General features: G+C 47.3%; 2 protein-coding genes across 2 annotated transcripts; one reads left to right on the top strand and one right to left on the bottom strand.

Annotated features, from left to right (window-relative positions):
* Positions 1–344: 344 nt before the first annotated feature.
* On the bottom strand, positions 345–4,536 carry Pradc1 (protease associated domain containing 1). Its single transcript, XM_005071068.4, has 5 exons — positions 4,200–4,536; positions 1,972–2,072; positions 1,436–1,545; positions 1,021–1,188; positions 345–852 (listed from the first exon to the last, which is right to left on the bottom strand). The coding sequence occupies exons 1-5, from the start codon at positions 4,264–4,266 to the stop codon at positions 732–734; spliced, it is 567 nt and encodes a 188-aa protein (XP_005071125.1). The 5' UTR covers positions 4,267–4,536; the 3' UTR covers positions 345–731.
* A 535-nt stretch (positions 4,537–5,071) lies between these two features.
* On the top strand, positions 5,072–21,748 carry Cct7 (chaperonin containing TCP1 subunit 7). Its single transcript, XM_005071065.4, has 12 exons — positions 5,072–5,205; positions 11,029–11,182; positions 12,093–12,199; positions 13,371–13,496; positions 14,552–14,604; positions 15,018–15,189; positions 17,625–17,789; positions 18,840–19,028; positions 19,568–19,665; positions 20,029–20,161; positions 20,883–21,089; positions 21,417–21,748. The coding sequence occupies exons 1-12, from the start codon at positions 5,200–5,202 to the stop codon at positions 21,636–21,638; spliced, it is 1,632 nt and encodes a 543-aa protein (XP_005071122.1). The 5' UTR covers positions 5,072–5,199; the 3' UTR covers positions 21,639–21,748.
* The last annotated feature ends 625 nt before the right edge of the window (positions 21,749–22,373 follow it).

Raw genomic sequence — 22,373 nt, 5'->3', positions numbered from 1 at the left:
GCCTGCAGTAGTCCAGGAGGCGGGTACAAAGGGCACAAGTTAGACCAGTGGGTGGCAGCAGAATGCTCCAGGTTCCTCAGTAGTGCTTATACTCTCAACCACACTGGTTTGCAAACATCGCTAACACCAGAAAGAGGGTTTCTGAGGCTAGGTTTCAAATACTGATTCTAAACAGTAGTCTTCCCAGAGGGCTGGACCACAGGTAGCAGTCTGTACTAATCCTAATGGGCTTGAGAAGTCATGACCTTCTGTGAGGCTCCTGTAAAAGCAGCAGTATGATGTAGAACCAAATAAATGAGCCCCCCCCCAAGCATTTTTAGCTTAGGATACAGGTACAAACCTGATGAGCTTTATTTAGCTTTATTGCTAAAAAGTAGGGGATCCTTAGGCTCAGAATACCAGTTCTCTAAACCACTCCAGCAAGGGTCATTGTGAGGAGGTCCTGGCTGTGGGAGGCTGAAACTGATAGTGTGACAAACTGCAGGTGACCAGTCCCCCTGCCTTCAGCACCTTTTGTTCCAATTGTAGCCAGAAGCCGTGGGTCTGGTTCTTGCCTCTTACTGGAGCATGAGATGTCCTTACATGCCCTAGGGAAGGGAAAGCCAGTGGTGTGGCATCCCTGTCCCCTCCCTGGCTCCACTTGTCCTCAGAGTCTCCAAACTCCAAATGGCAGAATCTTAGGTCTCTTCTTCCCAGTGAATCACCTGTAGCTGGAACCTGGGTCAGTTTTCCTACCAGAAAGTCCAGGGAGGTTGCAGTAGCTCAAAGGTGGGGATGCTGGTGACATTGACTGGGATGGAGATGATGGCCCAGGGCAGCCCATGCTGTTCCAGAGAGCGACGGATCATGTAGCTGGGAGGGCATGAAGAGCAGTCACTTTTTCAGCACCCCACACTGCCCTCTGCCCCAGTTACTCTGGGGATCTCCAGAATCTGGGAGAGGGGACTGGTGATTGCCTTTGACCCCACCAAGTCATGCCACCCAGTTTAGTGTGGACAGCCAGAAGCAAAGAGCCCTCACCCATCTCGGCCGAGCAGGAAGAGGGCAGGAATGTCAGCTGTGCGTTGAGTACTGTCCTGGATCATCTCCACGTAGAAACTGTCATTGTCAACTGCATTGTCTGAGATGATCACAGCCCGCCCACCATGCTCCTGTACCACCTTGGTCTTGGAGAGGAAGGAGCAGCCCCTGGAAGAGGTGATGATAAGACCAAAAGAAAGGCAGGTGCTAGCTGCCCTCCCCCCATCCTCTCTGTGGGAGGGTGAAAGGACCACAGAGGACTTGTATTGAGGGTCACCAGCACACAGCAGAAAGTGGACAAGACATTTCTCAAAGATCTGTAAAGGACGACTTATTTAAAAATCGACATTTCAAGGTACCATGAGCTGTGATCAGAATCTGTCCTCCCAGGGTGTGACCCCTGCCCACTCCTTACCCCCTTTCCACCAGAGCGATCTGGTCCTGGATGAAGAAGCCGTTGCTGAGTTCCCCACAGGCCTCTGGAGGTTCAGCAGGAACGAGGTGAATCTGCTCATACCGTGTGTGCTGAAAAACGTGTGGAGAAGTAAGAGTGTAAGAAAACACAGCTTTGGGCGGGCTAACAGCTCCATCCTCCTGGGGCCTGGAAATGGAGTGCTTTCCCTGTGGCTGAGCACTTGAGCGTTTTCATTCCCACAGTCCATGTGATTACTCAGCCTCATCCTGCCTTCCCGTGAGAGGTGATGGTTATAACTCAGGGACAGGGGAAGTAGCTAGGGCTGACAGACAGAGCTGATGCCCTGGGCTTTTCAAGTAGTTTCCACCAATGAAGGCAGTCCCTCCCGGGTTTACAGTGTGCAGCGGCTCCTGGAAGGCATGGCTGGATTCTGCTTTCTGCCCTGTCCCAGCATGAAAACGGGATGAGGGTCACCATGGCTCAGTGATGGCAAGAAGGCCGCTGAGGGTCAGAGATCTGAGCACCTTTGAACTTACAAATATACCACCAAAGTCCTTGGCAGGCGTGGCTGTGAAGATGTAGCGAATGTCCCCAGGACTCAGCACTTGGAAGTATAAGTAGTCATGGATGCGTAAGCCTACAGGAGAGTACAGATGAAAAAGCCTCTTAGGAACAAGCTGGTTCGGATTTGGATCATGGGGTTCCCTAGGTCTTCAACTGGGTGGACTGTGGTCTGGTTCCATCAACCGATTGGATCCTCCTGGAGCATGAGATTTGAGATTTTATCTATTTTTGATCACCGTCTCACTATGTAGCCTGGCTGGCCTCAAACTCACAGAGATTCACTTGCTTCTCCCTCCCCCACTTCCCCTTCACAAGTAGTGCTGGAATTAAAGGTGTGCACTACCACACTGGGAAATCTTTTTTAAAAATGGCCTCACACAGCCCAGGCTGGCTTGTTTTGTTTCCTTGTTGGGCCTTGAACCCTTCCTCCTGACTGCCTCCCAAACATGATCACAGGCAGGCATCACCAGGCCCAGCTTGGGAGCTGGTTTCTGCACTGGGTAGGACAGACTGCACATTTGTATTTGCTGAATGTGCTCCTGCCACAGCAGGTGAGCCACAACGATCCAGCTCCTGGGTTAACACCCACCCCTGCTCTGAAGACCTAAGAGTTTCAGAGTGGATAGGGAAGCCCTCAAGTTTCTAACCGGAATTTACAAGTTAACTTTGGTCTCACTGACATCTCCTAGTCCAGTCATTGTCATCTCTTGTCCTGACTGTTGGAGTTTAACGATCTTGCTTCCAAGTCTCTTTTTTCAGAAGGGCCATTGCCCAGACTGCTTTTCAACATTTGGGCTCAAGCAATCCTGCCTCAGGTTCCTATCTGCCTTCATTCTTAATTTAAGTTTTATTTTATGTATGTGTGCTTTGTCTGCATATATGCCCATGCACCAAGTGTGTGCCTGGTGCCTACAGAGTCCAGAAAGAGGGTATCAGTTCCTTGGAACTGGAGGGACAAGCAGTTGTGTGTGGGCCCTCTGGAAGAAATAGTACTCTTAACTGCTCTCTCTCCAGCTCTCTCCAATGTCCTCCTTAAGGTCCTCCTACCACCCACTCACTGTCAGAGCATTGGTGTCCCCTTCACTGACTGAAGTGTACGCTGCTGCTCACTGTGGCATAGAAGGCCCTGCTTTAACCGACTCCTGCCCCTGCTCCAATTTTGTCTCCTCTTCCCCAAATTCAAGTTGTACTGGCTTTTCAGTGTTTTCATCTTTTTGGGTCTTCCTAAAGTTTACCTGCCATTTCTCAGAAAGATGTTGCCTTGTCCCCTCCTATACCCATTCAAAATGTACTTTCTTCCAGCTAATACTTCCTCTGTAATTACTGTGTATTTATAATCTATGTGTTTCTTCCACTAGAGCATGATTCTAAGTTTGTGACTTTACTCAGTGATGAATCCCCGGTGCTTACAACACAGGCTGCTCAGCAAAGGTTACTAAATGAATGAACAACTGTCCAGTCATGCTGTCTTGAACAAGAGAACCACCACAACAACCAGGGTTTTGCTAGGATATAGAAACCTCTCAGCATCGAAGTTCAATGTTTTCCTGGGATTTGAGTCCCTGGATTCCTTAAGCCCAGAGAGACGAGTGAATGTTGATGGATGGAAGCTGTTACCTCAGGTCTGTTAGTCAATTCAACAATCAAGCTATCAAGTGACTATGACTGCCTGTGGTTCTAGCTGTTCCTATCTATGGTTCAAATCACAACCACCGAGACAGAGTTCAGGGGCTTGCAGCCTTTTGTCCTGAGTGTAGGTACACTCCATCAGATGAATACACCCCCAAGGAAGCCTTATGGATTAACATGAGGCAACTCTTTGGGTATATGTATGTGTTCACTTAGCGCGTAGGTGTGCACATTTATGTGCGAGTTGTGTAAGTGGGTGCCTGTGCGTGTGAGTCCACGTGTATGTTTCTGCCTATATGAACGCTCGCGTTTCTCTATTCTGGATCTCTAGCTGTCACCCAGGTCGCCCTCAGCAGGAGGACTGGAGGATCTTGCTTCTACGTGGGGAGCCTCGGGCTGCTCCGACTCATGGCCCCAGGGACCAGCACCCACCCACCGCAGCCGTCTGGCCCCAGGACCTGGCCGGCCCAAACTCGCGGGGTCCCCAAGGTGACCCGTAGCCCCCGGCCCGAGCAGCGCGCACGCTAGATGCCCACCCTCCCTCCCACCCCGTCCGTCCGACGCCGCTCACCGTGGGCCGCGACGCACGCGGGCAGCCAGAACACGAGACAGCACCAGCCCGTGGCGCCACGGCTCATCTCCAGGGCCCGTCCCGCCGCGTTCGCTAGCTGTACTTTAGCCTGACAGCTGCCCCGGCCTCCGCCAGGCCCGCTCTCCGCGCGGGTTGGAGCGCGGAACCGAGGCCGGCGGCTGATTGGCTGCCACGCCTGTTCGTGTGGCCGCACTTTCCGCCTCTGCGTCCCTAGGCTACTTCCTATTGGCCAGGAGAAGTGGTGCCGGGAGCTGATTTGCCAAAACTCTTAATAGCAACTGCAGCTGGCAGCCCCGCCCCCGCGCTCCTCAGTATAGCTTCGACTCCCGACCCGAGGGTGGGCGGCTCGCGGGATGCTCGGGGATCCTCTTCCAGAGGCTGGCTGCGCCCTGGGGCCCCGCGCGACCTCGCCTTCCCCTCAGGCTGCAGGGCGGGGCCTCGGCCGACAGGAGGCGCTGCAGAGCCAGAAGCCGCCCCGACAAGTTTCCCGCGCTCGCGGGCTGCACACCTGTGACCCGGGCCGCCTCGACTTCCCAGGCTGCCTGTGAAACGCACAGAGCTCCAACGCCACGGAGCTGTGTGGGTGCAGTGAGATCACTCACTCAAGGCGCTTCCCACAGCCGGCGTTCAGTGCTGACATTTCATCCCATGTCTACCACGGCATCGGTGTCCGGGGACGCGCGCCGAAGCCCGGCCCGACTGCGCCCTCACAGAGCACAAGCGCGTCGGAACTCGATGGCCCCGCCATACAAACGCGAGTTCCTAGAGCGTCCCCGGCGGGGCCTCCGACTCCTCTAGCCGGCCACTTTTGTCGTAGCTAACCATAGAGTGGCGGAAGTGATCCGTCCCCTTCCTCTCCCCCGCCTGCGTCTAGCCAGAAGCTTCTGGGTACTTCTCCGGCGCGGAGCATTGTGGGCTTGGGTGGGCGGTTCCGAGGCCGAGAACAGACGAGTTGTGGGGCCCTGAAGCCGCTTCCAAGATGATGGTGAGTGGCTCCCGGCGAATCCGCTGCCATCCATGGCCGTAGGGCTCGGGCCCGTCTTGCGGGGAGTCTGCAGCGGCCCGCTCCGACCTCCTGCCTTTGGGCGACCCGGAGCTGGAGCGGTTGACGAGAGCCGATTAGGGCTCGCGGCTCCACTGGGCCCGGAGACTAGGGGTCTCACGGCGATTCGGGGCCATGAGCCCCTTCGGCCGCTTTCCCCGTAGTGTAGACGTGGGTTTTCGGAACCGAGTGCGGTTGGGAGTGTGCTTCGCCGCCCCGGGAGGTGCAGAAGTGAAGGCGTGAGCTTCTAGAGCGCTCAGGCAGCGTGAGGATCTTTGGGTTGGGCCGAGTGGCTCCCTGCATGGCAGGCACCGTGGTCGCTTGCGTTCCCACGTCTACTCGGCCCGGCTGCTGCATACGGAAAACAATTCTTCATTACTGTTAGAACCTGTTCGTTCGCTCAGTCGTTCAGCAGTGCAGTTTTAACGTCTCCAGAATGCACAGGCCCAGCTTCCGTGCTGGAGAGCGGAGGCAGTTGAGGTACACAGCCACAGAGATGGGAAGACGAGTCTCTTAGCGGTGTGTCTGTAGCTGCCTTTCATCGCGTCCCTGTGTATGATGAGCCTAAATTGTTAATGAGCATCGCCAATTTCAGAATCCTGTGCACTTGACATCAGTTCACACATTTTTGCTTTCCAGTGTCAATCCTTTGTCTGCCCTTTGCAGCTTCTCCCTGTTTCCGGAGTCCACACTGGCTGATAACCTGTAAGGCGTTCTCCTTGCTTCCAAATGCTTTGTGATTGACTGCAGCTCCTGCTCAGTAGAGGGAACCTCTACAGAAGCGTGACCCCTAACACTTTTCAGCGTCTGTTTTCAACATTATTCTGGAAATTGATTTGGTTGGCAAGGACAGAGCTGAAGAGTAAAACCAAGATCGATTTGTTTATTTATTTTTGGTTTTTCGAGACAGGGTTTCTCTGTATTGTTTTAGAGGCTGTCCTAGAACTCTCCCTGTAGACCAGGCTGGCCTGGAACTCACAGAGATCCACCTGCCTCTCTCTGTCTCCGGAGTGCTGGGATTAAAGGCAAGTGCCACCAACGCCTGACAAAATCAAGATTCTTAATGTGCTGCAGTAAAACATTCATTGGGGCTGCAGATGTGACCAATGTACGTCATTTGCATAGCATGCCTAGTGCTCTGGGATCCATGCCCCACCCAGTCCCCAAACAAATAGTAAACCTTTCATCAAAAGACTCGAGACCACTACATGTGGATTTTACCTGAATTGCTTACTCTTGCCCTGTCCAATTGACTTGTATGCCTGTTGGGTATCTCCCTTCTTAAAATGTGAGTTCACCGTGCTGTCAACATACTGGTCTCAGGTAGTCTGGAAGGCTTTTGTGATTGAAGGAGAGTTCGGGTCCCTGAAATCCTCATCTTCTGTCTTTAGTATGTCTATTGTCTTTTTGGCATTAAGCTGTATGTCTTTTCTCTCTCTCTCACACACACACACAGCTGGCCTTGTTTTATAGAACATTAAGTCTAATAGTAATGGCTTTGTTTTTTGTTGTTTTGTTTTTTTCAGGTACTGGGGGTTGAACCTAAGGCCTCATTTTCTTTTTCTACCACTTAGCTATAGCCTGAGACTTTTTTCTTTCAAATTTATGTATTTTTTATTTTAGGTATGGGTGCTCTGTCCATGTATCCATGCAGGCCAGAAGAGGGCATCAGGCCCCATTATAGATGGTTGTGAGCCACCATGTGGTTGCTGGAAATTGAACTCAGGAAGTCTGGGAGAACAGACAGTGCTTTTAACCACTGAGCCGTCTCTTCAGGCCTCTGAGACTTTTTTAATAGCGGCCTCTTCTTTGTAGCTCAAAGCTTATCTCGAATTCCTGGTGTAGCCCACTGTGGTGATTAGTGTCAGCTTGACACAACCTAGAGGCACCTGGGAAGAAAGTCTCAATGAAGATTGTCTAGATTAGGTTGATCTCTGGGGAATTAGTTGTTTGGGTTGCTTTAATTGATATGGGAAGACCTAGTCCACTATGGGTGGCTCCATTCCCTGAGCTTGGGGTCCTGGGCTGTGTAAGAGAAGAAAGCTAGCTGAGCACTAGCAAGTGAGCAGCATGCATATGTTCATTTTTCTCTCTTGACCGTCTGCTTCAGGTTTCTTGCCCCCCCCTTTGAAGACAGTTTCTTAGTGTATCCCAGGCTGTCCTGGGATTCTTCCTATTCTACATAACCAGTCTTAGTTGGTGGGTGGTTGTTTTTGTTTTTAGGAGTGTGGGGGTGTGTTCATTCTTGTGGATATCTGTGTGGCCAGAAGAAGGCATTGGAGCTGGAGTTACAGATGGTTACGGTATTGGGAATCAAACTCCCTGTGCTCAGGGAGAACAGGAAGCCCTCCTAACTGCTGAGCCATCTCTCCAGCCTCATGTCTGTTTTTATGTTATACTCTTAATACTTTTTCTTAGACCAATACAACTTCATTTATTACTGTTTGTTACCATTTCTTCCATTTGAAAGTTTGTTTGTCTACAGCTGGTCATTTTACTTTGAACCTGGCAGTGGTGGTGCACTCCTTTAATCCCAACACCAGGAGGCAGAGGTGGGCTTGGTCTACAGAGTGAGATCCCGGACAGCCAGGTCTACACCGAGAAACCCTGATGGGGGTGGGGAGATAAAAGAAAGGAAAAGTTGGTCTTCATTGGCTTATAACTGTCTTGTAGATTCTGGAACTTGTGCATGCAATTTTGGGGCCAGTACCCTCATATTGGTTTTTTCACTCACTAAAAGACAGTGGCTCTCTAACCAGCTTAGGATGTAGTGTGTGGTGCAGAGTGCATCTTCATTTCTGTCTCATTGGACTGCTAATGTCTTTCTTGAATAATTTTCATTTTAAATTTTATCTCAATTGTATAGAAGTTTTGCCTGCATGCACGTGTGTGTATCGCTTGCATGCCTGGTGCCTATGGAGTCTAAAGGGATCACAGCTGGTTATGAGGGTGTTGGAAGTCAAGCCCCAGTCTTAGAAGAGCACCCAGTACTTTTAATTTCTGAGCCATCTCCCTATTCCCAAGCAATTTGTTTTTGCTGACAACTGTGCTTGTTGGATCCCTGTCTTGTCTGTCATGTTGGGCTGGAACCATGCTTTATTTACACTTGTCTGAGATCTGTCTAGACTCATAGGCTTTTTGGTTTTGCACGTGAGCTGTAGTGTTTTCAAGCTTTAGGGTACATGACAATTGTAGCTCTGCTGAGGTATCGCACTTGCTAGCTTAGATTTCTCTGATGTCAATTAGCATTTACAATTGTCCTGGCTAGTTTTTTTTATAATTTATTTTAATATTTTATGTGTATCAGTTGCCTGCATCTATGCCTGTGTGAGGGTGTCAGATCTTGAAGTTGCAGACAGTTGTGAGCTACCATGTGGGTGCTGGTATTTGAACCTGAATTCTCTGGAAGAGCAGTTATTTTTCTAGCCCCCAGTCCTGGCTAGTTTTATATCAACTTGATACAAGCTAGAGTCATTTGAGAGAAGGGAACCCCAAGTGAGAAAATAACCTCCTTAAGAGTATGGGTGGTGGTGGTGCACACTTTTAATCCCAGCACTTGGGAGGCAGAGGCAGTCAGATCTCTGTGAGTTCGAGACCAGTCTGGTCTACAAGAGCAAGTTCCAGGACAGCCTCTAAACCACATAGAAATCCTGTCTCAAAAAAAAAAACAAAAACAAAAAAACAAAACAAAAAGGGGGGGTAGGCTGTAGGCAAGCCTGCAGAACATTTTCCTCGTGATTGATCTAGGAAGGACCAGTCCATTATGGGTGGTGCCGGCCCGTTATGGGCTGGTGGTCCTGGATTCTGTAAGAAAGCTGGATGAACAAGCCAATAAGCTCACTCCATCATGGCATCTGCATCAGCTCCTGCCTCTAGGTTCCTGTCCTCTTTGGAGGTCCTGCTCTGACTTCCTTGTGGAAGCATAAGCCAAATAAACTTTCCTCCCCGTCTTGCTTTTGTTCATGGTGTTTTATCCTAGCAGTAGTAACCCTAATTAAGACAAGAATGTAGCACCTTCACAACTTTTGAAATAGTGTGTGAGCAGATCTACTCTGTTACTGGTGGGTCTGATTTCCAACGACAGTCAGTAAACAACCTTAACACATCTGTACGGCCACATGGAGACATGCAAACACTTCTGACAAAACACTAAAATGGAACTTTATGCTTTTAAGAGAGAAACCAAGGATAAAATGACCAAAACAAGGAGACAATGGCTTTCAGCATTTTTATTGTAGAGTAAAAAGTAAATTTCAGTTGTAGCTACTAACAAAGAGTTGTGAATATGCTGAGATGGTGCCCCTCCTAATTCTGTTTGACATGCAGAGTTAGTCCAATACTGAGAAAGTGACCTGACTCACCACTTATTCCTGAAGGCTCAGGTTTAGATATAGGGAGCTCTGGTTTGCCAGCTACTCCAGTGCCTGTGCTGTTTCTTGGACACTAGAGGAAAGATACCTATCCTAGTTAGGTTTCTGTTGCTGTGACTAAACACCATGACTATTAGTTACTGTTATATTGCTTTGAAAAGACATCATGATCAAGGCAACTTATAGAAGAAAACATTTAATTGGAGGCTTGCTTACAGTTTCAGAAGGTTAGTCCATTATCCTCATGGTAAGGATCTTGGCAGCAGGCAGAGATAGCACTGGAGAAGTAGCTAAGAACTATATCCAGATCCACAGGCCGTAGGCAGGAAGAGAGACGCTAGGCCTGGTCTGGACTTTTGAAACCTCAAAGCCAATGACATACCTTCTAGTCTTTTTCCAACAGTTCCGTGAACTGAGACAAAGCATTCAAACACAAACCCATGGGGGCCAGTCTCATACAAACCACCACAGTGATGAAAGCAACTTCCAGCTCACAGTCCACCATAAAGGGAAGACAGGACAGGAACTGAAGCAGAGAATGTGGAGGAACATTGCAGACTATCTTGTTCCTCATGACTTGCTCAGCCTGCTTCCTTAAAACAACCCAGGACCACCTGCTCAGGGGTGGCACTGCCCCCAGTGGCCTGGGCTCTCCCACATCAGTCATTAATCAAGAAAATGCCCCAGAGATAATTTCCACAGGCCAGTTTGATGGTGGCATTTTCTCAATTGCTATTCCCAGATGATCCTGGCTTGTGCTAGCAAAGAACTAACCAGTCTTTACCTTTTGAACAGGCAGCATTCCTATCTTATAGTTTCTAGAGTAGTTATATAAAGAAAGCCCATGCAGGGATGGTGACCCTTCTGGGCCAGTGCTTAAGAGAAAGGCAAACATGGGAGCATTTTGGAGTGGGTATTATAGGTGACAGCATTGCTGTGTGAAGTCAGTGTGTCACTTTGTAAGGTAAGATCAACATGCTTTTATCTTGCTATGCTCCAGCTGAGATCTCTGGTAAAGTTGCCTTTGTGGTCATCTCTAGGATAATGTCTTAGTCTCCATACCAGTTGTCCTTTGCTTCTCTAACACAAACTAGTGGGTGTTTTATTGGGGGGTGCAGAGCAGGGCCTGCTCCTGTGCTGTGTGCTGTGATCTGCTAATGAAGCACAGGACAAAATGTCAAAAGTTGAGAGGGCCATATTGGATCATGTCGACACCAGAAAGCATAATTTATTGTTTATACTTCAGTATCAGCAGTGCCTCTAGAGGTGGGTGTGGTCAGTCTGGGGAGCAGGGTGCAGAAAGCTGCCATGGTGGAATTGGGAGCACCTTCCCTGCCCACTATTCTGTGAATCTCAAGTAGCAGATGATTAAAAGCAGTCATTTGCTCTCCTCCAGCCCACACCAGTTATCCTGTTGAAAGAGGGGACTGATAGCTCCCAAGGCATCCCTCAACTTGTGAGTAACATCAGTGCCTGCCAGGTGATTGCTGAGGCTGTGAGAACCACACTGGGTCCCCGTGGCATGGACAAGCTTATTGTGGATGGTCGAGGTAAGTCTTCATGTTTCCTTGGGGTTTGTGCAGGAGAAGAGGTGTACCTAAGGTATATTTGGGGCTTAGGGTTGCCATCAGAAATTTCATTGATTGTAGGATCTTCTAAGGGATTAATTGTAGTACCCTGTGGGGATCTTTGAGAGAACCTGGAGTCAGGAGTCTATTACCTTCTAGGAAAGTATGGCTTAGAGACATAAATGGAAAAACAGGGGCTAAGGGAGAAAGGTGTTCAGTGGTTAGGAGAGATTGCTGCCATTTAAGGTGACCTGAATTTAGTTCTTAGCACATATGTCAGGCAGCTCATAACTGCCTCTGAAATTCTAATCCCTGGAGTTCTGATGTGTCTCTGGCTTCTGAGGGCGCCTATGTGCATGCATACATACATAGTTAAAACTGGAAATTTTTTTAAAAAAAGAAACTGATATTCTCTGGGGTCTCCCATTATAACAGATTGCTAACACAGAAGGAAAAAAATTGTCCATTAAGCTGTATGTATTGTGCTGGAGAGGTGGCTTAGAGGTTAACAGCACTGACTGTTCTTCTAAAGGTCCTGAGTTCAATTCCCAGCAACTGCATGGTGGCTCACTGCCATCTGTAATGAGATCTGGTGCCCTCTTCTAGCCTGCAGGGATACATGCAAGCAGAACATAAGTGGTTATTCTTATTTTGAGACAATGTAGCCCAGGCTATTCTCAAACTGAATGTTGTGCTTTAGCCTCCTAGAATGACTTGTACACCACCATGCTTGGCTATTTAAAATATTACTCTGTGTTAACCTGGACTTGAAAGAAAAATCAAGAGCCCATGGTATTTAAAAGCTTTTGTCCCAATCCCAAGAAAAAGTGTATTTGGAGTCAGGTCCAGTAAATAGAATTAAGAAAGGACTGTTACTGTTTTCTCTCTTAAGGCAAAGCAACAATTTCTAATGATGGGGCCACAATTCTGAAACTCCTCGATGTTGTCCATCCTGCAGCAAAGACTTTAGTAGACATTGCCAAATCCCAAGACGCTGAGGTAAGAAAGTTTGTCTTAAACCTAAAGTGGAGGCTGGAACACAGTGCTTCCTTCGGTGCTTCACACTTTTCACTGAAGATTTTATTTTGTTTATTTAGATTTAAAATTAACATTGTGTAAGCATTTCATACTTATAAAAATAGTTACAGTATAAAATTCTAAAAAATACATTATTTTGTTTTTTTGAGATAGGGTCCTTCTGTAGTTTTGGCTCTCCTAGAGCTGGCTATTAGATATAAAACAAAGATAACCAGCCTATTGTCTACAACCCCAGAGAAACTAGGTAACAAAGGACCCTAAGAGAGATATACATGGATCCATGTAGGAGGAGAAATAGACAAGATCTCCTGAGTAAATTGGGAGTTTGGGGGGGGGAGAGGAGAACTTGAGGGAACTGGTTGGCCAAGTTGAGGGAAGGACAGAGGAGAGCAAGATAGAAATACCTTGAAAGAGGGAGCCATTCCCTGGCTCTAGGGAATGCCCAGGAATACACAAGGATGGCCCCATCTCTAAGACTAAGCAGTAGTGGAGAAGGTACCTGAACTGGCCTTGGCCTGCTCCTGTAATCAGATTGAGGACTACCTTAATTGTCATAGAACCTTCATTCAGTAACAGATAGAAGCAGATGCAAAAATCTGCAACTAACCACTGGGCCAAGCTCCCAGAATCCAGTTGAAGAAAGGGAAGAGCAATAATAATATGAGTAAAGGGGTCAAGGTCATGATGGGGAAACCCACAGAAACAGCTGACCTCAGCTAGTGGGAGCTCTCTGATTCTGGACTGAACTTCCTTTGATGAAAACTGTGGTGTGGAAGTGTAAGCCAAATAAACTCCTCCCCAGGTTTCTTTGGTCATGGTGTTTCATCACAGCAATTATAGCTCTAATCTGTTGACTCTGGTGCAAGTTTGTATCCTGAGAGTGGATTGTCCCTGGGCCCTCTAGAGCACGGTGCTGTCTGGGGAATTAACCTTGTACTTCAAAGCCATCTGAGAGAGGCAGATTACCTAGACACTTTCATCTTCCCATTTTGGTTGAAAAATATATGGGTTTCTGGAAAAAGTTTGACACTCATTTAAAGTGTCCACTTGAAATTGGTAGGTTGCCTAAAATGATTTTCAGAGCTTCGTTCCCTGAATAGCAGAAAACATATATCTTGCCATCTTCTTCTAGGTTGGTGATGGCACCACCTCAGTGACCCTGCTGGCTGCTGAGTTTCTGAAGCAGGTGAAGCCCTATGTGGAGGAAGGTTTGCACCCTCAGATCATCATCCGAGCTTTCCGCACAGCCACCCAATTGGTATGGGCTACATCGGCTCACTTGATATTATTTAGAGTGTATAAAATAGGGACATCTTGGGGCTGGAGGGATGGCTCAGAGGTTAAGAGCACTGGCTGTTCTTCCAGAGGTCCTTAGTTCAATTCCCAGCAACCACGTGGTGGCTCACAACCATCTGTAATGAGATCTGGTGTGCAAACATACTGCAGGCAGAATACTGTGTACATAATAAATAATTAAAAAAATAGGAACATCTTATATGTGTATTGAATATAATCTTTATTTTTGGGTACAGTTTCACATAGCAAAGCTGGCCTTGAATTAGCTTGTTCCACCTTCACCTGAGTGCAGGATTGCACATGTATGCCACTATACCTGGCTCATGACAGTTTTCATGCATACTTTTTTTGTTTTTTGAGACAGGATTTCTCGGTGTATCGTTGGAGCCTATCCTGGGATTTGCTCTGTAGACCAGGCTGGCCTCGAACTCACAGAGATCCACCTGCCTCTGCCTCCTGAGTGTGCTGGGATTAAAGGCATGTGCCACCACCACCCAGCTTCGTGCGTGCTTTTTTTTTATTTTAAGTTTTTTGAGACAGTAAAATTTTGTTTTTTAGCGGGTACCTCATAGTAGTTTGAGGTTTGTACTGTTCGGTCTCCCATAATGTGACTTGTGACATGTCACTAACACTGAAATCAGGTCATATGTAAGGAATACTTTGGGAGGGGGTTTACTGGTTTAAAATACTGGTTTATATATTACTTGTGACTTGCAACATATCAAGTGCTAGAAGTTGTCTACTTTTAAGCCAGAGGTTTGGCCTAACCTAGCAAACCTGCCTGTTTCAACTGCATTGTCTCATGTTATTGACAGTCCCAGAGCCAAGTCCTGGAAGTACCTGATAATTCTTCAGAACACTATGCCTCCCAATCTTTCTGAGAGTTTCTGAGGTGGCAGAGCTTTACGTTTTTCTAGGCAGCACAGGCCCAGGAGATATGCTAAGGTCTTGCCACTTTGGATCCACTCCACTGCCTCATGTTTAGCATGAGACTCACTCAACTTGTGTTTTTGGCAGGCTGTTGACAAAATCAAAGAGATTGCTGTGACTGTGAAGAAACAAGATAAAGTGTAAGTTTCCACTGGGCCTTGTCAGAACCTTGATACCTTGTGTCTCTGTATGGGCAGGAGGCCGTTGGTTCTTGTCAGACCTTGGCGATACAACATGAAAGAGCCAGCACTGGGATGGGTGAGGTGGGGGTGATTGCATCTGCTGTCTGTTGCTGATAACCCACCTTAACGATAGAAAAGGTGAAAGGCGTGAGTGTTGAGTTTTGGGTTAAAGGGAAAGTAATGGAGTGATGTGTATAGCTGCTAAGATAGGTTTTCGTTTAAATGATGGGTTTGATAATTGCTTTTGTCAAATGTACATTTCTGCCATACTGTCTAATGATTAATATGTATAGAGTATTGTATGGAATGCACCACTCCCATGCTGTAATAAAATCAGATAAGCTCAATGCCAGTTCTGCTCTGTGCTGCAGAGAACAGAGGAAGATGCTGGAAAAGTGTGCAATGACAGCTCTGAGCTCCAAGCTGATCTCTCAGCAGAAGGTCTTCTTTGCCAAGATGGTGGTTGATGCTGTGATGATGCTGGATGAGTTGCTGCAGCTTAAAATGATTGGCATCAAGAAAGTCCAGGGTGGAGCCCTAGAGGTGAGCCTGTTGTGGCCTCCCTAGACAGTAGACAGCTTCATGTGGACGCAGAGTTCACAGTACAGGTGAAGGGGGCAAGCAGATAAGGCAGAAAGAAGGGCAGCTGTGACTACTCTGCCCATGCTGCCTGCACTCTTCGGATCTGTTTATCATCAGGTTGGGAGAATGGTCCTGTGCCAGTTCAGAATCCTGTTTCTCTCTGTCAGTTTTGGGGTGTTTAGAAGGATTGGTTCCAAAGATAAATCCTAGAGGTATTCAGCAATCCGCTCTTCAAAGGGGGCACTGTCAAACTTTCCCTTGTATTAATTTCTCTTTAATAGATGATAATGGTTTAAACCATACAGGGAGCTTGAAATTAATTATCCCATAACCACCTTGCGCCTTATGCAACTGTTGTCAGTTACATAGTGTAACCTAGAATTCTGTATACACACTGTGTGTGCATGCATGCTATATTAATGCCAGTGGCTGCTTCTGTTGCATACTGGTGTTCTGTAGCATGGTTTTGTTTTATGCATTTAGCACTATTGTAGCAATTGGTCCATATAAGCATTAGTAGCCTCTAACTTGGTACTGTCCAGTGCATCGTCTTGAACCATAGCTCTTTTCATGTCTGAACACTGAAAATAATAGGTAATGTAACAAACTGAATTTTAAATTGAATTTGTTTTTATTTGAATATCAACCATGTGGTTGGTGCCTGCTGTATTGGACTGCATGGCTGTGATTCTCTTTTTTTTTTTTTGGTTTTTCGAGACGGTTTCTCTGTATTGTTTTGGAGGCTGTCCTGGAGCTGGTCTTGAACTCACAGAGATCCACCTGCCTCTGCCTCCCAAGTGCTGGGATTAAAGGCATGCACCACCAGTGCCCAGCCACTGTGATTTATTTTTAACACAAGACCGGCTGCTGTGATTTATTTTTAACACAAGAACAACTGTCTGGAAACATTCTTTGACATTAGTTTATCTGTGCTGTTTTTGCACTTTCCATTTCTGGCTTGCTGTACTTCTTACATTCTGTGAGCCATTTGTATAGGAAAACTCTTCACATCTTCTGGGTAGAGGGGAATGAACCAGAACACACACCTGCCACACAGGTGCTTAATGCTGCAGTGTGTCCCAGGCCTAATAACTTTATCTGGTACACTTGTATTTTCCCTGGAGTGCCCAACATTTAATTAAATTCATGTTTTTGTTTTAGTGTGTTGGTTTTTTTTTTTTTTTTTTTTTTTGCCTCTGTAGCTCTGGCTGTCCTGGAACTTGCTATGTAGACTAATTTGTTCTCAAACTCAGACATAGCTGCCTCTGACTCCCCAGACCTGGGATTAAAAGTGTGCACCATCATATCCAGCCCTAAAGTCTTGTTTGGTTTGAGATAGGGTCTCACTACTATTTCAGGCCGTCCTCAGACTTGTAATTTTCCAGTCTCTGCTTCCTGGATGCTGGGATTATAGGTGATATAAACCTATGCTTGGCCTTTGTGAAATTCTTAAAGAGGCTGATAAGATGGCTCAGTGGGCGCAAGCATAGGAACCTTAGTATACCAACACTTGTATAAAAGATACCCAGAACTCCCTGGCCAGCCATCTAGCTAAACTTCTGAGCTTCAGGGTTAGAGGAAAGTCCCTGTCTCAAAACACTAGGTAGAGAAAACTGAGACGGCTTAGTGGGTAAAGTGCTTGCTGCACAAGTCTGAGGACTGGAGTCTGGATAGGACCAGTGTCGCCTTCTCCTGTCGATTGCTTAGGATCCATTCTTTGTGTGGCAAGGTGAGTTCCTATAACTCTAGGTGACGCCTGCATGCCTAGACCAAGGCTTTAGCAGGGCCCACAGGATCTTTCTACACTAATCACTGTTACCTTTCCCCTTTTGTTTACTCTTACTCTCTGATGCCTGCCCAACAATTCAAAGTTTTTCACTCCCTGAGTCTATAAAACAGCCCGACACCTCATGGGAATGCACCTTTCTTTTATGGTTTGACATTGAAACCTGGCTGCCAGAAGTTATGTACAGAACAAATGAGAGGTGTTGGCTGAAGGGGTTGGTAGATGAAGAGCCACAGTGACAGCTCCCAAGGAAGCGTCCAGTCCAGTGTGTGTGCTGTGTGTATACACGCAATAAGGAGACTGAAGATGAGGCGGAATCAGTGTGTGCTGTTCCCCTACCCATCTGCTCCTTTGATGGCAGTGCTGTGCACTGGCAGCTGTCCACTGGCAGCTACTTCAGCCAGCTGTAGGGGACAGCCCAGATACCCTTTACCATCTACAGATTGAATATCTCACCTTAAAGGGGCAACTAAAATATGTCACCTAAAGATGGGTTTGTCCCAAATTTTCGGATGATGATAAGACTATCTTAGTAGTGGAAAGTGGGGTTCAGGAATTGATTGTATTTCTGACTGTAACTAAATTATTGAGCTTTCTTGTCTTTAACCAGGAGTCTCAATTGGTGGCTGGTGTCGCATTCAAGAAGACTTTCTCTTATGCTGGGTTTGAAATGCAGCCCAAGAAGTATAAGAACCCCAAGATTGCCCTCTTAAATGTTGAGCTGGAGCTGAAAGCAGAGAAAGATAATGCTGAAATCAGAGTCCACACGGTAGAGGTAGGCTCCTCTAGCAGGGGTGAAGAGGCAGGCAACTTTCTGGGTGCGGGCCTCCAGTCTCTAGGTTGCTAAGGGACAGCTCTGTTTCTTGGGTCCCTGTGAGCACTGTATCTTACCTTTGTCCATGTCCCTGTCTGTATACTTGGCCCACTCATTTTCTCACTTTGTTCTCCTTGACGTCCACCTGGGGTAGTTTGAATGTGAAAACCTATTGAGCAGCTGTGCTCTGCCTCTTAGGGATGGGTGCTCCAGCTCTATAGTAAGGTTCACATGCACTAAGTAGAGTGTTACTGCTGAACTACACCCCCAGTTCCTGGCCCCTTTTTAACTTTTTTAAGACGAGGTTCCTGTGTAGCCCTGCTGTCCTAGAACTTGCTCTGTAGACCAGGCTAACCTCAAATACAGAGGTCCTGCTTCTGTCTCTCAAGTGCTGGGATTAAAGGTATGCCCTCCTTCCCCCTTTTTGAGACCGGGTCTTACTATGTAGCTCTGTCTGTCCTGGAACTTGATATGTAGACCAGGCTAGCCTCACAGATATCTCTGTGCCTTGCTAGTGCTGTAATTAAAGGTGTATACTGTTTGCCTGGCCTTTTTAAAAATTTTTTATTTTGAGACAAGTCTTGTTAAGTTTCTTGGGCTGGACTTGAATTTGTAATCTTCTTACCTTGGTCCTGAGTAGCTGGGATAACAAGCTTGCCTGTATTTGTGATTCTCTTTGATTAGACGGGACTCTGTGTTGCTACCATTGTGGTTTCCAAGGCTGCCTATAGGTAGCAGTGTTTCCCAGCATGGAATGGCCTTTGTGGTAGGAGAGGACTTATTGGGGAATCGCTAGGCAAAGCTTACTCCTTGAAGTTACTCTGTGTTCATTTGTGTTTGAAAATGTTAAGTGATTGCTTTTAATGGTCCTCCTCTGTTTGGACTGTTGGCCCCTCTCAATACCCAGATGAGTCAACATGTTTTCTGTGGGGGAAGGAGTTGGGTTAGCCTTAACCTATCTTATATACCAACTTGCATCCCCAAACACCTTCATCTTTTTGTGGTCTCTAGGATTACCAGGCAATTGTTGATGCTGAGTGGAACATTCTCTATGACAAGTTAGAGAAGATCCATCAGTCTGGAGCCAAAGTTGTCTTGTCCAAACTCCCCATTGGGGATGTTGCCACCCAGTACTTTGCTGATAGGGACATGTTCTGTGCTGGCAGAGTGCCTGAGGAGGATCTGAAGAGGACAATGATGGTAAGCAAACCTTCATGGGCTGCTGCTTATCCTTCACGGCCCTGAACTGTTTCCTCTGTCCCTGATGTAATGGAATAGATGGTCAGTTTGTCCCTATGTTAACTGTTTGTCAAGAAATGCTCCACTTAAGTGTTTGTATACCCAATAATAGAAGCTGCTTTGAATTCGCTGACCAAGATAGGTTGGAAGTAGGTGCTACACAGCAGCAACACTGGCCAGTGGGTTAGGCTCAATGCTTACAGCCAGGGCTTTCTCTCTTGGTATCTCAAGTAGGGCTGTAGTCCAAAGAACTGTTCTGAATAGAGTTGATGGACCCAGAGCACTAGACATCAGGTTTCTATCCCCTTTGAACTTAGACCCTTTTGCCTTTTGTGTGTTTGGTTCTGTTTTGATTTCATCTTTTTGCAGGGTAGTAGGGATCATCTGGAGGTTAGGGTAAAGGGGCTCTAAGCTTCTGTGGCAGATTCAGCATGGAAACTGGCTTGTAGAGTGGGTAGCAGGAGGACAATTGGCCTCATTGATGTTTCCTTGCTCCTCAGGCCTGTGGAGGCTCAATCCAGACCAGTGTGAATGCTCTGATTCCAGATGTACTGGGCCATTGCCAAGTGTTTGAAGAGACCCAAATTGGAAGCGAGAGGTGAGCCTATGGCCGCGACTCCCAAGAACTGCTTGGGTCTGCCCACCCCATCCCCCCCTTTTTTTTTTGTCAAGTTATGGGTGTGGAATATGACTTGTACTCTTCCTTTTTCAAGGAGCTATTGGGTGGAGGGGTTGATAAAGAGTTGGGATATAGTAAGTGTTACAGAAGAGTTGTAGTTATATCTTAATTCCACAGGCTTTGGTGCTCTAGTGGTACCACCCCAGCCCTGCCTCAGAAAATACCTTCAAGGTTAAGATTGACATCCTGAGTGAACAAGCATGGCTCCCTCTTGGGAGGGCTTGGCAGGGAGATCAGACAGCGAGATGACAATTCATGTGTACACTTGCATCCTGGATATAGGTACAATTTCTTCACTGGCTGCCCTAAGGCCAAGACATGTACCATCATCCTCCGTGGGGGTGCTGAACAGTTTATGGAGGAGACAGAACGGTCCCTGCATGATGCTATCATGATTGTGAGGAGAGCCATCAAGGTACTGGGATGATACCTCTTGCCTGCGTAGTTCCCTAACTCTGAAGCTGATAAGATCTTGGATTTCATGTAACCTGTTCTTCCTAGTTGGCATGTTGGGCTTTGATCCCCCCTACAAATCACAGACAGTCCAGGTTCTCATTTGTCTCACAAATCATAGAGAAATGACTTCAGCCTCATGTATACACCATGCTGTCCTACCTCCCAAAAAAACAGGGTTTCTTTGTATCCCTGGATATCCTGAAACTCTTTGTAGACTAGGTTGGCCTCAAACTCACAGAGACCTATCTGCCTCTGCCTCCTGAGTGCTGGGATTAAAGGTGTGCACCACCACTGCCCAGCATAGGCCCTCATGTTTTAAAGGTCAAAACTAGTTAACAAATTGGGGCTGGGGGCTGGAGAGATGGCTCGGTGATGAGACCTGGTTTCCTTTCTGTACTGCAGGCATACATGCAGGTGGAGCACTGTAAAAACAAAAACACTGGGGCTGATCTATTCAGCTTTTTGCCCAAGCTGTGGTTGACCTTGACAGTGACCTTTCAATTCCTAGGGTTGAAGCTTGAGATGTGCTGGATGCTGGCTGTGTCTGGCTGGACACCTGGGGCTGGGGGGGCAGAACAAGGCAGTATTCACTTTCTGGGCTGAAGGGCTTGCTGTGTGGCCCAGCTTTAAGTCTGGAATTGAGCCCCACAACATTGCAAGCTATTTGGTTTCTTTTGCAGAATGACTCTGTGGTGGCTGGTGGTGGGGCCATTGAGATGGAGCTCTCCAAATACCTGCGGGATTACTCAAGGACCATTCCAGGGAAACAGCAGCTATTGATTGGGGCATATGCCAAGGCCCTGGAAATTATTCCACGCCAGCTATGTGACAACGCTGGCTTTGATGCCACAAACATCCTTAACAAGCTTCGGGCTCGGCATGCACAGGTGATTCCCGGCTCTCTTTGGGCTTCAGGGATTGGATGGGTGAGGGTAGGCTCTTAGGTGTGTGCATTCTGGGAATGTGGTCACTGCTAGGTATAGTGGATGAGTCCCTCCTAGCATAGTGCCAGGCCTGGAAACAGCTTCCTGAAAGGGCCTGGGTACTTGTGATCAGCACGTCAGCATTGGAAGCAGGCATTGGCACGTGGGGGAAAGATGCTTTGGGTTCTCTTGGGAAAGTGACATCAATTCAAAATTCCTGCTAATTGAGACCCTTGAAAGGTATGCAGGAAGAAGTGAAAGTAGTTCCAGAGTGCCTTCCCTCTCTTTCAGGGAGGCATGTGGTATGGGGTGGACGTTAACAACGAGGACATCGCAGACAACTTCCAGGCCTTTGTGTGGGAGCCAGCCATGGTGCGCATCAACGCCCTGACAGCAGCTTCTGAGGCTGCATGCCTTATTGTGTCCGTGGATGAGACTATCAAGAACCCACGCTCCACTGTGGATGCTCCCGCAGGGGCTGGCCGGGGTCGAGGCCAAGGCCGCCTCCATTGAGAGGCAGTCTGCACACCCTGATGAGGTGAATTGATGGTGAGAAAATGGTTGATTAGTCTGCTGTGTTCTCCCTGAAGGTTATTTAAATAAAACTTAAGATTATTTGGTCACGGTTTTCTCATAAACTTCCTCCTGCCTTTCAAAATGAGATTGCCAAAGTAGTAGTAAATAATTCTGGTGGCCCTTGTCTAGATGTCTCAGTCCAGGTGCGGTTCTGAGCAGTAGCTAGGAGATGTATGGTGACTTCCTTTTCTCCTAGTGTCATCTTTAGTCCCAGATCAGGTACAACACACAGAATTGCTTCCATCACAGTTGATGGATGGATGTATGCTCTTTCCACATCTCATTTCTCTGAACTTACACGTGGGCTCTGGGAAGAGTATCAGGGTGTCACAGAATCTCTGGACTAGTACCTTCATAAGGCCTTGGAGAAACAGCTGTTCTCTTATGCTCGGTCACCTTGAGAGATTTTTGTTGTTGTTGTTTAAGCTAGTTATATGGATTGAACCCAGGTTTGCTGAGCAAGTACTTAATCACTTTGAGCTATGTCCCCAACCCTATTTTTGCTTTGGGTTGATCAGCCTTTGTACTGTTAAGTTTCACTAAGCTGTCCAAGCTGGTCTTGATCTGCGTCGTCTCCTGAGTAAGTTGGAATAACTGGCTTGTGCCACCGTCCCAGGCCCTGCTTTCTTGTGACCAGGGGCAATTAATTAATGGTTGTTGGCACGGAAGACT

This window comes from Mesocricetus auratus, unplaced genomic scaffold (assembly GCF_017639785.1).
Source record: "Mesocricetus auratus isolate SY011 unplaced genomic scaffold, BCM_Maur_2.0 Super-Scaffold_100676, whole genome shotgun sequence".
NCBI classification, from domain to species: Eukaryota; Metazoa; Chordata; class Mammalia; order Rodentia; family Cricetidae; genus Mesocricetus; species Mesocricetus auratus.
This window is presented reverse-complemented; position numbering and strand designations above follow the sequence as displayed.